Source organism: Chelonia mydas, chromosome 1 (assembly GCF_015237465.2).
Source record: "Chelonia mydas isolate rCheMyd1 chromosome 1, rCheMyd1.pri.v2, whole genome shotgun sequence".
Classification (NCBI taxonomy): domain Eukaryota; kingdom Metazoa; phylum Chordata; order Testudines; family Cheloniidae; genus Chelonia; species Chelonia mydas.
In genome coordinates this window covers 94,643,117-94,657,530 of record NC_057849.1, presented here as the reverse complement: position 1 = coordinate 94,657,530, position 14,414 = coordinate 94,643,117, and the positions used below count along the sequence as shown (strand labels likewise).

Here is a 14,414-nt window from a genome sequence, read left to right as displayed (position 1 = left end):
AGAAATAGCAGCAGAGCACCTGGGGAGCAGGAAAAGCACTTGGTGAAGGCCAGGATAATGCTGAAGGCAGGTGAGGACACAGGTCGGAGTGGTGAGGAGACTGAAGACTTGGTTGGTAGGCAAAACAAACAAGAAGCTGGGAGAGGGAAAAAAAAAAAAAAGAATGGGAGAAAAAGGGAAAGCTCGTAATAGCTAGAAAGTAAGAGCCTGATTGTGGATGCTGACAGTGCTTGTGGGAACAAGTTCTGAGAGAGATGAAAAGAAATGGTGCCCTGAACTCTGAAGAAGATTAGTAATGGGCTCCTGGAAGATGGGACACAGAGATCCAGTAAAGATGGTTGCATTTTGAAATTACTTTTTTTGCCATAATATTTAACTTGTATATTTAGAATGCCATACCTAATTGTATTGGCATTAGCGGGTGGTCTATGCATAAATAAATAAAATTACATCTACTTTTTTCATTTAACATTTTAAATTTGCAGAACAGACCTGTTTTAAAAAAACTGAAAGTGTATTAGGACTCATTTGTCTTTTGTACATTGTACCATGCATGTTGAACACACAGTCACCCACGTAAAAAAAAAAAAAAAAAGGTTAAAAAAGATCTACTGCATGTTGCCAGTTTTGAGCAGCCCAATCTATGTTATTTACCATAATGCCTAAATAATATCAATTAATATAAGAACATAAGAACGGCCATACTGGGTCAGACCAAAGGTCCATCCAGCTCAGTATCCTGTCTACCGACAGTGGCCAATGCCAGGTGCCCCAGAGGGAGTGAACCTAACAGGTAATGATCTAGTGATCTCTCTCCTGCCATCCATCTCCACCTTCTGACAAACAGAGGCTAGGGACACCGTTCCTTACCCATCCTGGCTAATAGCCATTGATGGACTTAACCTCCATGAATTTATCCAGTTCTCTTTTAAACCCTGTTATAGTCCTAGCCTTCACAACCTCCTCAGGCAAGGAGTTCCACAGGTTGACCGTGCACTGAGTGAAGAACTTCCTTTTATTTGTTTTAAACCTGTTGCCCATTAATTTCATTTGGTGGCCTCTAGTTTTTATATTATGGAAACAAGTAAATAACTTTTCTTTATTCACTTTCTCCACACCACCCATGACTTTATATACCTCTATCATATCCCCCCTTAGTCTCCTCTTTTCCAAACTGAAAAGTCCTAGCCTCTTTAATCTCTCCTCATATGGGACCCATTCCAAACCCCTAATCGTTTTAGTTGCCCTTCTCTGAACCTTTTCTAATGCCAGTATATCTTTTTTGAGATGAGGAGACCATATCTGTATGCAGTATTCAAGATGTGGGCGTACCATGGATTTATATAAGGGCAATAAGATATTCTCTTTGTAATGATTCCTAAATCCCGTTTGCTTTTTTGACTGCTGCTGCACACTGCATGGACGTCTTCAGAGAACTATCCATGATGACTCCAAGATCTTTCTCCTGATTAGTTGTAGCTAAATTAGCCCCCATCATATTGTATGTATAATTGGGGTTATTTTTTCCAATGTGCATTACTTTACATTTATCCACATTAAATTTCATTTGCCATTTTGTTGCCCAATCACTTAGTTTTGTGAGATCTTTTTGAAGCTCTTCACAGTCCGCTTTGGTCTTAACTATCCTGAGCAGTTTAGTATCATCTGCAAAATTAGCTGCATAACATAGTACAGTTAATAAACAGGATCAAATCAAATAAAAATGCTCTCTGACCTGTCTTAGTGTGCAGAACTAAGATCCAAACAACAAACACAAAGAGGTGAATGGCCTTCCATTGGCACAGAAACCGGAAAGAGTACTCATTAGAAGTGGCTCTAAAAATTTGATTTGTGTGGGTGGGAAAGAGAATGTACCCTCTGTTAGATGGAATTTTGATTTTTTCCCCAGTCTATTAATATGCAAAATTGTATGTAATTGTCAGTATAGCACCCCATTGCTGAACACTTTTAAAAGTACAATAAACGTATTTTTGCATGGAACAGGAATGAATGGCTTAGGCGTTCGGTAATGGGCTACAGAACTGTTCCCCTCTAGACCAATGGTTCAAATCCAGCCCAAGTTGGCAGAAATGGAAAATTATTTCCACGTGAAGGCTGTTGGGGGCCTTTGTGAAGTGAATTGTTGACCTCAGTCTAATTCCTAATGAACAGAAAAAATCATAATTGGAACAGCTGGCAGATATGCCAGTGAAGAAGGCAAGAATTGGGCATGGCTATGAAGTGGGTTCCTTCAGAATCCAGGCAACTTTAGTTTCCAGCCTTTTCACTATTTGGCACCTTTCATGAATATTGCTATTCACCTACAGTAATTTAGGAGAGTATGTAACGGCATCCCGTAGACAACACAGAAGTCTATATTCAGTAAGTCACCGCATGAAAACTAACAAGTAAGATGGTATCATTCACCTCCAGCCTACTGTTGGCTGGCAGTGTAACATGCACATGGACCTTGCATCCATTTCTTTCGGTTCCTTTACACGGCTGCAGTGGCGCAAAGAGACTACAGTCTGGCCATAGATACCCAGCTGAGAAAGGATTTTATCAGGTAAGAAATTTACCTTTTTGATATCAGTGTCTCCCACAGTTCTGCTACGTATGAGCTATCCCCCTCCTGTCTGCAGTTTTCAGAGGTGGTTCAAAGCCGTAGCACAGCCTGTGCTAACCACACCCCCTTCTCCAGTCTGATGCCAGATGATTCATTCCAAAGCTGTGTAAAAACTCATAATATGATTAGTAACAACAATTTCAATGCCAACCAATCAACTATGTAGTAGGGCTATGGCCTACTAGCATAACTATCAAAATTAAACACTGTCCCTGGGCTAGGAAGACAGGGAGGATAGAATTATGGGAGATGATGTTAGCAGAAAGGAAACTATCTGGTAAGAAATTTTCCATTCTGCAGCCCAGCATCTCCCACGATTCTGATATGTCTGGGAAGTAGCAAGCAGTGAACAGAAGTAGGGAGGGATAAGAAAAGCAAGATGAGATAGGGAAGACATCGCTCTCCTGAGTTAATTCCCTAAAACAGCAATGCTATTACTGGAGCCCCGCCTGCCAAAGGAGGTCTCTGCGGAGAACTGAAAGTCCACTTTATAGTGCCTAATAAAGGTGTTAACCAAGGACCACGCTGCTGCCCTGCAGATCACTGAAGTGGAAGCACAAGCTCTATTCACCCACAAAGACACCACAGATCTTGTGGAGTGTGCCTTGATGCTGTCTGGAATAGGAGCACCTGATACCTTCTATGCCTCTACTGTGCATAGCTTGATCCATCTATGCTAGTGACGACCTGGATATCCTGAGTCCTTCGCACTTCAGATGAAAGAAGACAAACAAGCAGCCCAGTGTTCTTGTTGATTCAGTGCTCTTTGAACCTCTAACGTGAGCCACCGTTTTCTGCTGGTTGCTTGGCTTGGGGGTGAATGAAGGGAGGACAATCTTCTGTGAGGCATGGAAAGATGAATTGCCTTAGGCAAGAACGATGCTAGGATTCTTAGCATGATCTTGTCATCATGGAACACCCAGTGGAGATCCTGCATAGATACAGCTGCCAAGTTCAGAAACATGTCTAGAAGACATGATGGCAACAAGAGAACAGTGTTGATGGATAGGTAGAATGAAGATATTGATGTCAGTGGTTTAAAACGTTGTGTGATTAGGGCTTTTAACCTGCAGTAGGTACCACTTCGGAAAGATTGGTCTAACTGCAGGTTTAGCCAATCTGACTGCTCTGAGCAACCTGGATACCTGATGGTTCTCTGTCAAGGAACCAGAGGATTCTATAAATAGGACACTAGTTATAGCTGATACCTGCCACGCTATGGTGCTGCACTGAAGTCCTTTGTGTACGCCTTCTTGAAGAAAGTCCAGGATAACTAGGAATCCTTGGGATTTTTGTTATATGCTTTTGTTACGTTCTTTGTAAATGATGGTCAGATCTCACTGGTAGTGGCAATGGTGGTTCTGATTTCAGTTCTATCACACTGGAGAACTCTCTTCTCCTTTGCCAGTGCTGAGTTAACACTATCACCTTTGTTTCTTCTTGCCCTACCTTCTGGATCACCTTTCCTAGAAGTGGAAAGGGTGGGAATGCATGTAGCAGGCCCTGTGTCTGTCTGTGCAAAAGAGCATCTGTCCCTAGGGATTTGGGGTCTGCTTTCTTGATGAAGTACTTTGGCCACTTTGTGCTCTTGAGATTAGCGAACAGGTCAACTTACATAGGAATACCCTTGCAGATGTTCTGAGGGATTGTCCACCACCTGAGAGAGTTGAGATTCAGAACAGTATCTGGTGTGGAATGCATTCCGATAAATGGTTCCATACTTTCAGGAGAAAGGACTGGAGGTACCTCGCCCATGATATGGGACCTTGCCCATGGAGGTGATTCCTGCACATGAAACCAGGAGGCTAAGCAGCTGTAACACTGAGCTCTGGTCAGCCTTGCAGACTTTTCCAAAATGGATATCGGGTTCTGGATATTGTGGAATCTGTTCAGGGTAGACCTTTGTCACAGAAGTGTCTGTTTCCATTCCCAGGTGAACCATCTTTGCGGAGGGAGTCAAGGAGCTCTTCTTGTGTTTATAAAAATACGTGTGCTTGAAGCAGATCCAGCATCTAGATTGTGGTACTGTGTGTTTGCTGCTTTGGTGGGAGCGCAGATCAAGATGTCATCTAGGGATGGAAGGTTACTGGTGAGCACTCCAAAGAGCTTGAGGCTAGCTAGTATCACCACGAGCATCTTTGTAAAGACCCAGGGACCAACAAGATGCTGAATGGAAGCATTCGATACAGGCAGTGGGCTGTGCCATATGCAAATCTCAGCAATCTGTGGTAGTACACTCATATAGGAATGTAAAGTTATACATCTTTTCGATCCATGGAAGTCCACTTGAGGCAAGGATACTCCTGGTGAAGCTAGGGCCACCATGTTTTCTTTATCATTTGCTGAGCTGCTTGAACTCCAGGACTGCTCTGACCCACCAATATGCTTCTGGACAATGAAGAGAATTGAGTTCTAAAGAATCTTTTTTGAAGGGAACCTTTTCTATTGCTCCTATCTCCAGGAGATGTGAGATTTTGTATAACACCAGTTCATATTTGATGGCATCTCTTGAGATGGGGGATTGGATGAAGAAGGGTTGGGATGAGGAGCTTCAGGGAGTGTCCATGACTCACTACCTCTCTCAACCACTTCTCTGGGTTCAGTTGAGACCATTCTTCTAAGAAGGGGGAAATTCTGCCTTCTAGATTCAGGTCTGGGCAGAGGTACATTTGTTTGTTGCCACAGAATGCTGTTAGAGGTGGTAGATTCCCCTCTGGATTTTCCACTCAATCTTCAATTCCAGGATTTTCCCTGATATACCTGTTGTCTTTTGTCTGATAGCTTTGCGAGGAGGATGGACGAAAGGAGCACTGTTGTCTGTTGCTAGGTTTATAGTCCCACCTTAGAGTGTTGAGTTGGGAGGGAAAAGGAAGAAGGGACGGTTTAGGTTTGGCAGCACTTTCTGACATTATTTTGTCTAGTTTTTCACCAGAGAGGAGAAAGCCTGTGAATGTACGTGTGCACAGAATTTGCTTGAGTGAGCCTCAATCTTCCAGAGGCAAAGGCAGATGTGGCTGAAAAGCTCATTGCATCCATTGAGGATTTTGCCAAAGAGGCTGTTGCTAAGGAACTTTTCTTAAGTGTAGATTAGAACTTGGGATGGTCTGTCCTTCACGGCCTTAAGTTCATCCAGGCAGGACACTGTGACCCTTCTAAAGCCCCTGTAGATGCTCTAAAGGAGACTGACAAAGTCTTAAAGTCCCTCCTGAGGGGGGCTATCACCTTTCTATTAGCAGGATCCTGGGGAAAGATATCGTCTTCAGACAGAATTACCACATCTTGCTAAAGAAGCTATTTCAGCATTGACCCTTGGTATATCTGTAATGGGTTGGGGTTTTTTTTGGCTCTTGCATCCCTGTAATATAAAAGTGCAAACCTGCTTATGCATTTACCCTTATCAGGTGTTCCCCATTCCCCTCTGATCACATCCTCAAAAGATGGGAGCAGTGCGATTACTGTTTCAAGCAAGGATTTAGAAGATAGGTATTTGCCTTTAGGTTTGTCCTCTAGCACCTGCTCACATTGGATCTGGATTGTGGTTGTAACCTTTTTGCATATTTCAGGGGGTGGGGGGGATTTCTGTTGCATTTTTTTTCACACATGCTGCTCAGAGCCTGAATTTGAGAGGTCCCCTTCCTCCGGTGTGTGCAGCTACATACCACAGTAAAAAGCAGGCTGCATCTATATGTAGCTACATGTGTCAGTGAAAGGCTCTGGCAGAAGCAGGCAACAGGGTAAGACTCCAGCAGTGGGATGCTACTCTGCTAAAAATAGCAATGTAGACAGGGGAAGCATTGCTTAGTCATGTAGAAAGCTGGGTAGGGTACATACTCACAGGGTTCAGGTGTGTCTTTACTCGCCTAAGTAGCACTTCACAATCCACACTATTTATACCTGTAGTACATGTATTGTGGAATCATAAGGTGTATGCAGTGTAGACTGTACCCTCGGTGTCCTCCCCTTCATGGTCCCCCTGCCTGGGGGATGGGGTTTCGACCTGGGAGAACGGCTTCTGAATATGAGCCCCGCTTCAAACCCCAGAGAATTTAAGACCAGTTTTAGGACTTGGGCAGGGGGACCTGGAGCCCCTCAAGGAATTTTGCTTTCCAGACCTGTTGTGCCCCAAGACTCACCGCTGCGGCTGGCAGGATGAAGTCCTCCTTGTGCTTGGAGTCTCTTCCTGCTCTGCATCTCCAGATCAGGCTTTTCTCTGTTGGAGCCATGGCTTCTCAGGGCAAACGTAGTGGGGAGGGAACACAACATGCCTGTCTGACTCAGAGCCCTGTGCCCTAGCAGCAAAAAGGTGGGCTGATTGAGAAAAAACAGGGCACAATTCACCTTCTGAAGGGCCTGGAAAGCTGCCTCACAAATAGAGCAGCATTTGGCGTCAGCTCACTGTTCACGTGACAGCTCTGCCATGTCTGAGAGGGGGCTGAGGAGTCTGGCAGGAAGGTGCTGCAGTGCTGGCGCTGAATGGCTGAAAACACCCCACACAATGCCTGATCCAGGAGAGGAAGAAGAAAAGCTGTTTGCTACTGCCCCAAAACCAGATAAAATAAAAGGCCAGCAAAGAAAAGGGAACAAAGCGACCCGCCCTTGGACTGCTGCTGGATAAGGGGATGTGGTTAGCATGGGCTGTGCTACAGCTTTTGAACTGTCTTCTCTAACTGAAGACAGGAGGGGAGCAGCCCATATGGATCAAAGTTGTGGGAGATGCTGAGCTTCAGAATTCCTCTTTCAGTTTGTACAAAATTAGATGAGCTGACTCCTGTGTCAACCATTATACCAGGGTACTGGGTGTATCAGGGGAATAGTCTCAGCCTGTGTATGGTCCCTTAGGGTAAATTAGGACAGCTCATAGGCTGCTGTAATTTACGACAGTGAGGGGGCCAGAGCAGCTGCAGCCTGAGAATCGGGGTGGAGGAACCTGCTCTCTGATGCCCCTTCCTGTTTCAAGTTAATCTTAGTGCAGGAGATAAACTGGCCCTAAGTTTTCAAGTCATAATGCATTAACCAAAGTGTGTGGAAGGATCATTTCCCAAAGCTAATAGCCTCTGCAGTTATGAAATAATCTAGAAAACGGGCAGTTATGTAAAAATACATTAATGAGTTGATACTCAAGGTTGTCAGATGCTGGATGACAGGAGAAAAGCTTCTTGATGTGGCCCAGCTTACTACCAGTAGAGTGACACTAAACTGCTATGGTTACACTAAAAGACAGATTAAATTGATGTTTTCAAATAATCTGGAATGATGCAAACTAGCAGGATGAGGTTATCTGATGACCAATGGATGTATTCAAGAAGTTGAAAAGACTGAATGTCATACTACATATTTATTTTCAGATGAACTATGAATTCTGAATTAGGATTTTGTATTCACTGTGTTTATAATGTGATGCCAAGGAATTGTCTACCTTTATATTAACAGGCAAGTGCCACAGATTGATTTATATTAAATAACAAAAGAGTGCACCGGGTAAAGAAAACACTGAGTGTTCCTTAAGAGAGTTATAGCTTTTCTGCATAAATTAAAACCTTTATCATGTCAGATCATAATATATAATTCCTGTCTCTATTCCAAAATCAGTATATATTTTGAATGTGTGAAATACACATTTTTCTTGCACATGAGGAGACCCAGAATTATTCCTACTCCATTATTTGAGACTTACACCAAAACAGAATGCTTTCTCCTTTGGAAGTGGAAAACAGACATAACCAACACCATTTTGATGTGATTATCAGATGAATGTGATAATTAATTTTGTAATTATTTTGCAGATCGTGTGAAATTATAACAACTCACCTTTTCCAGTCTCAACCTGCCATTCTTGACCTGAATTACAGAGAAGAACTAGCAAGGAGATGATTTAAATAAGCGACTTTGTCATGTTGCCATTTTGCCTTAGTCAAAGGCAAATATTTCATCTATCTTTAAACTAAAAGGGAAATACTTAGTTTCAAACAAGTGTACAACTGAAGCAAACATGAACAAAATCTATATAAACAATAATCTATTACAAATATGAATTTTCATTTCTTTTTAAAAATTCAATACACTTACTAGTAAATAAAATAAATGCCGTGAAGAAACAAAATGTGACAATAATAGGTCTAGACAATTTGACAAATATCAAATTAAGTACAAACAAGAAGATTTCAAACAATGACTTAATAGGAATGTCCACATGATACAGAAAAAAAATTGTCAAAATGATTTAAATCACACTCAATAAATAGGCACTTCAATAAAGTACATATTTACACTGGCATTCTGAATGCTAGGGCACCACAAAGATGTATGGCTTTATTACAATGGATGGAAGATGGCAACTACTTAGAACCCAGTGCCAACATGGATTATAACAAATCCAGTGAGTATTTTGTTTTTCAATTATTCATAGAAAATTTAATCCTGATTAAGTATCCTTGGGCAGGAATACATGAGTAGTTGATGACTGAAACCACCATTTATTTGAAATGCTTCTGTTAATTTAATCTGTGTATATGGCTTAATTATGATTGAATCCTCAATGTAACAGAAATGAATTATATCAGGATTAAAATTCTAGTACCACATTACACATTCTTTCCTAAAAAAAGCAAGCCTGCTGTTTTTATTACGAGTGTTGCCACGTCTTTAAAGCCTCAAATAGCATTTTTCCCATCACACCCATGTTATGTTTTTAGTAACATTTCTCTCAAAAGTGTTATGGATAAAACCCCATTGCTGCTCAAGTTAAAATTTGAACTAATACCAACATTGGTGGGGAAAAAAAGTGCTTTTCCTTTTGCACAAATAATGAAAGAAAGCTTACTGCACAGTTAGCTGTAAACATTTTACATTGGTTTCTGGAGCAATTTTGTTTTTCAAGTCCTTTACATTTAAAGAACAAAATGCATTTTCTTTACAGAATAAAAAGAAAGGCAAACTTTTATTCCGTGTATTACACCGATTTCATAACTGGCTTATTTCAGACTTGTTTGAGCTCAGAGCCATTTAAAGGACTGGATTCTTCTAGGCCTTCAAACTTAATATTGATACAAAGTCATGGAGTTATTAGGGTGAAAACACTGTGGAAAGGTTAGGTTTGTCCTCCTTTGTTGTCATACAACACAGCACCGCATGTGCCACAAAAACAATCTCTATTCAAACATTCAGATTTTAAATATATTTTCATACCACCAGTTTAAAAAAAAAATAAAAAAAAAAATCAATCAATGTACCTAATTTGGGGACTTGTTCAGATCCTGGATCAGTGATGTGCTCTGATTTTATGATTCAGTTTTTCCAGGGACACTGATGTAGCACACTGACCTGATGAAAATAGCTGTATTTGGTTCATTATTGCACTGTATTCTTTCCTAAATGTATCTCAGAAGTAATGTCGACTTTTATGTCCAGATGCCACGGTCAGTGGCAATGTCACTGACGACAGAGAAGACACTTCCCAATATAGACTATGAGATAGAAAAAGTCTGTAGAGGATAAACATGCAGATGGACTGGCAGAGGATAACACCTATGGTAATAACCTAAAGACAAAAAAGGAGTGGGGGAAAGAGAAAGTGAATGCTTTGAAAAAAGAATAAAATAAATCAGTTGACTTTATTTTTATAAGCACAATGAAGCTTATGGCACACCTTTTGCTACTGCAGCAGTTACAAAAGGTTTGAGCATGGGTCTGGGATACAGGAACTCTTGACTAGTAATTCTGGATCTACACTAGCTTAGTAGATAGCCCTGGACAAGTCACATAACCTTTCTGCCCGCGTCAGCTCTTGGAAAGCTCAGTCTTAGTCACCACGACTAAGGGCTAGATTCACAAGAGGGACTTGAGTGCCTAAATCTGACATTTAGGTACCACTGGCATTCACAAAACCACTGCTCAGTTGCTGCCTAATCCCATAGGTACCTACATTTCCACTGATAAAGTCCATGAGGCACCTAAAATTCTGCCAGTGGTCATGCACAAAGCCACTTAAGTCCTGACACCATTGAACTACTTGGAGCCTGTCTCACATAAAAATCTTGGTGGAATTCTCAAGAGGCAGGGCCAACTCTCCAGCAGGGCCAAGTCTGATAAATGTGCTCTTAGCATGCCTAACATGCAATGATCGCTGGAGGAGATGCCACTATTGCTAGGGCCACCCACCCTTATACTCTGTAGTCCACTGTTTAGAGAACTCACCCAAGATGTGGGAGGCATGGGTTCAAATCCCCCCTCTGCCTGATTCAGAGCAGGGACTCGAACCTAGCTCTGCCACCTCCCAGAGGAATCCCTAACCACTTGGTTACAGGAGGGTTTTCTGGGGTGCAGCGCTCAATCTCTTCAGCTGAAGCTGTTCCACTTTGTGTCAAATACTTACAGAGTCATTGGGCTAAAGAGGGAGTGTGTGAATAACTACAGATCAACACTGAGCATTGCCATGCCTAAGTTCCCCTTGTGAATTTAGCCCTCAGATGACAGAGCAGTAAAATGAGCCCTGTCTGCAGTACACCCTCCGTCTGTGGAGCTGCAATGGTGGTGATTTAGTGGTCTAATTTTCTAGTGTAGGCAAGGCCTTTTAATCTCATTTTCTCCATCTGTAGACGACGTGCATGTTAATAGTTACCCAGCTCGCAAAGGGGGTGTGAGAGTTTACTTGCATGTGTAGGCACTTTGAGGAAGTTCTATATAAATCTTTTTTAAATACTTGTTTCTCTCAACTGAATGTGACATTCACTGAGCACGTATTTTTCTATATTTTTAATTAAAAGGCAAACAATGTTAAATCTTCATAGTTTCAGAACTGTAGTTGCCCAAGCACAGTGATCAAACTTCTCCAGTACCCAAGAGCAGAAATCTTCCTACAGTGTCCTACCAGATCTCTACATATCACAAAGCGTTGCACTGAATTCTACCTCAAGAGAGCTGAAAACCCCCCAGCATCAAGGTTTTCAGCCAGCAAAAGAAAACTAATGCCCTGACTAATGCAGCTATAGGAATCAAAGCCCTAAAAGTAAATTATAAGCTACATTTCTTCTATATTTTTAGTAGCATATTTTCTATATACATAATGATCCAGTCTCAGAAAATATTTGCACTCTCATATATACACTGCATTAACCATAAGGAATGAGAGAACTCTGCTCTGGAATGATGTACTCACCCACCTGAGAACGATGATGTACTTTACCTGAGTGTGGCAGGCTCCACACTCTAGCTCCCAGCATATTAAAGCAACAAGAAAGCCAAATAAATCCATCTTTGTTTTTCATTATTAAGAGTTTACAAACTGAATTACACATTTGGAGAACATCTTTTTATCCAAAGAATACAATTCAGCTGTGGTTTTCCTGATCTCCTTAGCCACTTAAAGATTTTTTTTTTCTAAGAATTAGCCTAAAAGCCTCCCCAGAGATTTTTTTAAAACAAAGTTGGCAAAAAGACAAAAGTTGGTTTTTACTAGAACCATTTTTTGCTTTACCTTAGCAAGCATCTCCTTCTTCTTCCTACAAACTATTACCTTTACATTTTATAAGGCATGCAGAGTTTCAGCCACATGATTCCCATTTGTGTCAGTGAGAGTATGGCTAAAACTCCATAGGTTACTTTGGGAATGTAAAGGTTAGAGGCCTTGGAACATGAGTTTTCTAATAAAAGAAAGCCCAACAGAAGGAACAGCTCCTCTGCAGTTTCTGTAGAATTTCTAATCAGATCCCACATTGTTTTTATCTTGTCCATACATACCTTCTCTCTTTGATAGTCTCTAAATAGCACAGAAATGGTTGCAAGACCCGGATGGCACAAAAACCACAAAATGCAGCCCTGAAAGAGAATAATGGCATTTTATATCATTTACTCTGATGTGTCAGTACAGAAGATGGATATGACAATTAGGGGAATTATGTTTACATGTTTCCATCTTTCCACCATTCTGCAATCAAGCAACAGAATGAAAGCCACACTTTATGCTTTAGGTCACACTCCATGCTTATCACATCAAATTTAACTACTCAGTGTATACGGAAAGAATACAATTTATTTCATCAAATCAAATCCTTAATCATTAATTCTCCCATGGAGGTAAAGCATAGTCCAGTCAATAGCATACCATAATAATATTTAAAAAGAAAGGGATTAATTTTCCAGATGTGAGCCCTACTTTGGCAAAGGTGATATAGAACTCCCTTTTGAGTGTACTTCTCTCCACTCTGATGATCTGGTAGAGTCCACAGGCCAATGACAGAGATAGACAAACTCTTAGACCAATAAGAAGTCCACTTGCTAAACTGTGGTGTGAATGGTAGCTGTGATGATTAGTATCTTCAAACTGCTCCCAAATTAGTAAAATACTCTGCAAAACAATAACAAAGTATATTTAGAGTAAATACTGTACTTACGTGTTACATTTCTTCAGATAACTAACTATTTATGATAGGACCATGGTGCCAGCTATCAGCACAAGAGCCGTGGTTCTCTCTTCTTGCCTGGAACTGCCATGCTACCAAAAGCAACAGAGCTAAAACTGTTCCTTTGGCACCACCAATTAACATATTAAGTACAACTGATGAGTCTGTTAGCAGGGAAGGAGTCTGATTCTTGACTTCCCTCATTTTTTGAAAAATTCACTCATTTAAAATTTCAGATAATGTAGTGACCTAGAGCAGCAAAGCTGCAGCTAAATTCCATTTTCTCCTTTGAGAGGAACCTGATGGAGAACCACAATCCTACTTCCACTGAAGTGGGAGTTTGCCAATTGACTTCAAGAGGAGCAGAATTAGGCCCATAGGCACTAGCTCTCAAAAACTGACACCCCCTCCTACCTGAATTAGTATGCTCTCTTCAGCACCTTCTTCTGTGACTTAGGGCCTGATCCACAGTCCATTGAAACCAATGGGAAGACTCCCAATTGATTTCTGTGGACTTTGGTTCAGGCTTGTACTTAGCAGGGAACACCACCAACTACTATTAAGAGAGTTCCAAGTCTCCATTTAATTTCTCTTTGGGATCAGTACTGGTCACAAAGATGACCAAAAATCTTGCTCCAGTCCACTTCTGGCTCCTTTCCAATACCAGCAGCCATATGCTGGCAACATTACTTTCCTTCATTACTATCTCTAGTTTCTCTCTGCTCCTCCACTTCTCCGTGCTTCTCAGATTCTCTCTTCTCTATTTTTAATTACTTTTTTAGGCACTCCAATAAAATAAGATTTACTATAATGTTAATGATTTATTTGCTACTCTAAATTGACTTTATTTAATTACATTAATTCAACTCATTTCTGTGTATGTCCTAGACCATTTTTATATTTGCAGGACCAATTCTGCATCCAAACAGCTCAACAATTCTCCTAGATGGATCTGAAAGACCACTAGATACCCTAATCTCAGGATCCTGAATTGAGAATGCTAAGCAGCAAACCAGGGATCGGCAACTTTTGGAACGCGACCTGTCAGGGAAATCCGCTGGCAGGCCAGGACGGTTTGGTTACCTGCAGCGTCCGCAGGTTTGGTCGATCGCAGCTCCCACTGGCCGCGGTTCACCGTTCCAGGCCAATGAGGGCTGCTGGAAGAGGCGGCCAGCACATCCCTTGGCCCACGCTGCTTCCTGCAGCCCCCATTGGCCTGGAACGGTCAGGGCTGGTGTAAGGAGGTTTCACGCCCTAGGCAAAACTTCCACCTTGCACCGCACCCCCCACCCCCGCCCTGCGGCTGCTCCCCACTGCCCCCTCTCTCCCCTCGGCCCGGGGAGCCGTGTGCAGCAGCTCCCTGCCCCAGCTCACCTCTGTTCCGCCTCCTC

At 41.8% G+C, this 14,414-nt stretch overlaps 1 protein-coding gene across 5 annotated transcripts in view; it reads right to left on the bottom strand.

Annotated features, from left to right (window-relative positions):
• Positions 1–7,946: 7,946 nt before the first annotated feature.
• GPR180 (G protein-coupled receptor 180) overlaps positions 7,947–14,414 on the bottom strand; it is a 31,426-nt gene continuing 24,958 nt past the window's right edge. For 3 of the 5 annotated variants that reach the window (XM_043534567.1, XM_043534579.1, XM_043534595.1), the window contains 3 exons: positions 12,726–12,968; positions 12,362–12,439; positions 7,947–10,163 (listed from right to left, as the gene is read on the bottom strand). In XM_043534567.1, the coding sequence (XP_043390502.1) occupies positions 10,005–10,163; positions 12,362–12,439; positions 12,726–12,968 (480 nt within the window). In that variant the 3' untranslated portion in view covers positions 7,947–10,004. The remainder of the gene's footprint in view (positions 10,164–12,361; positions 12,440–12,725; positions 12,969–14,414) is intronic. The other 2 variants (XM_037895779.2, XM_037895784.2) reach the window with 1 other exon arrangement.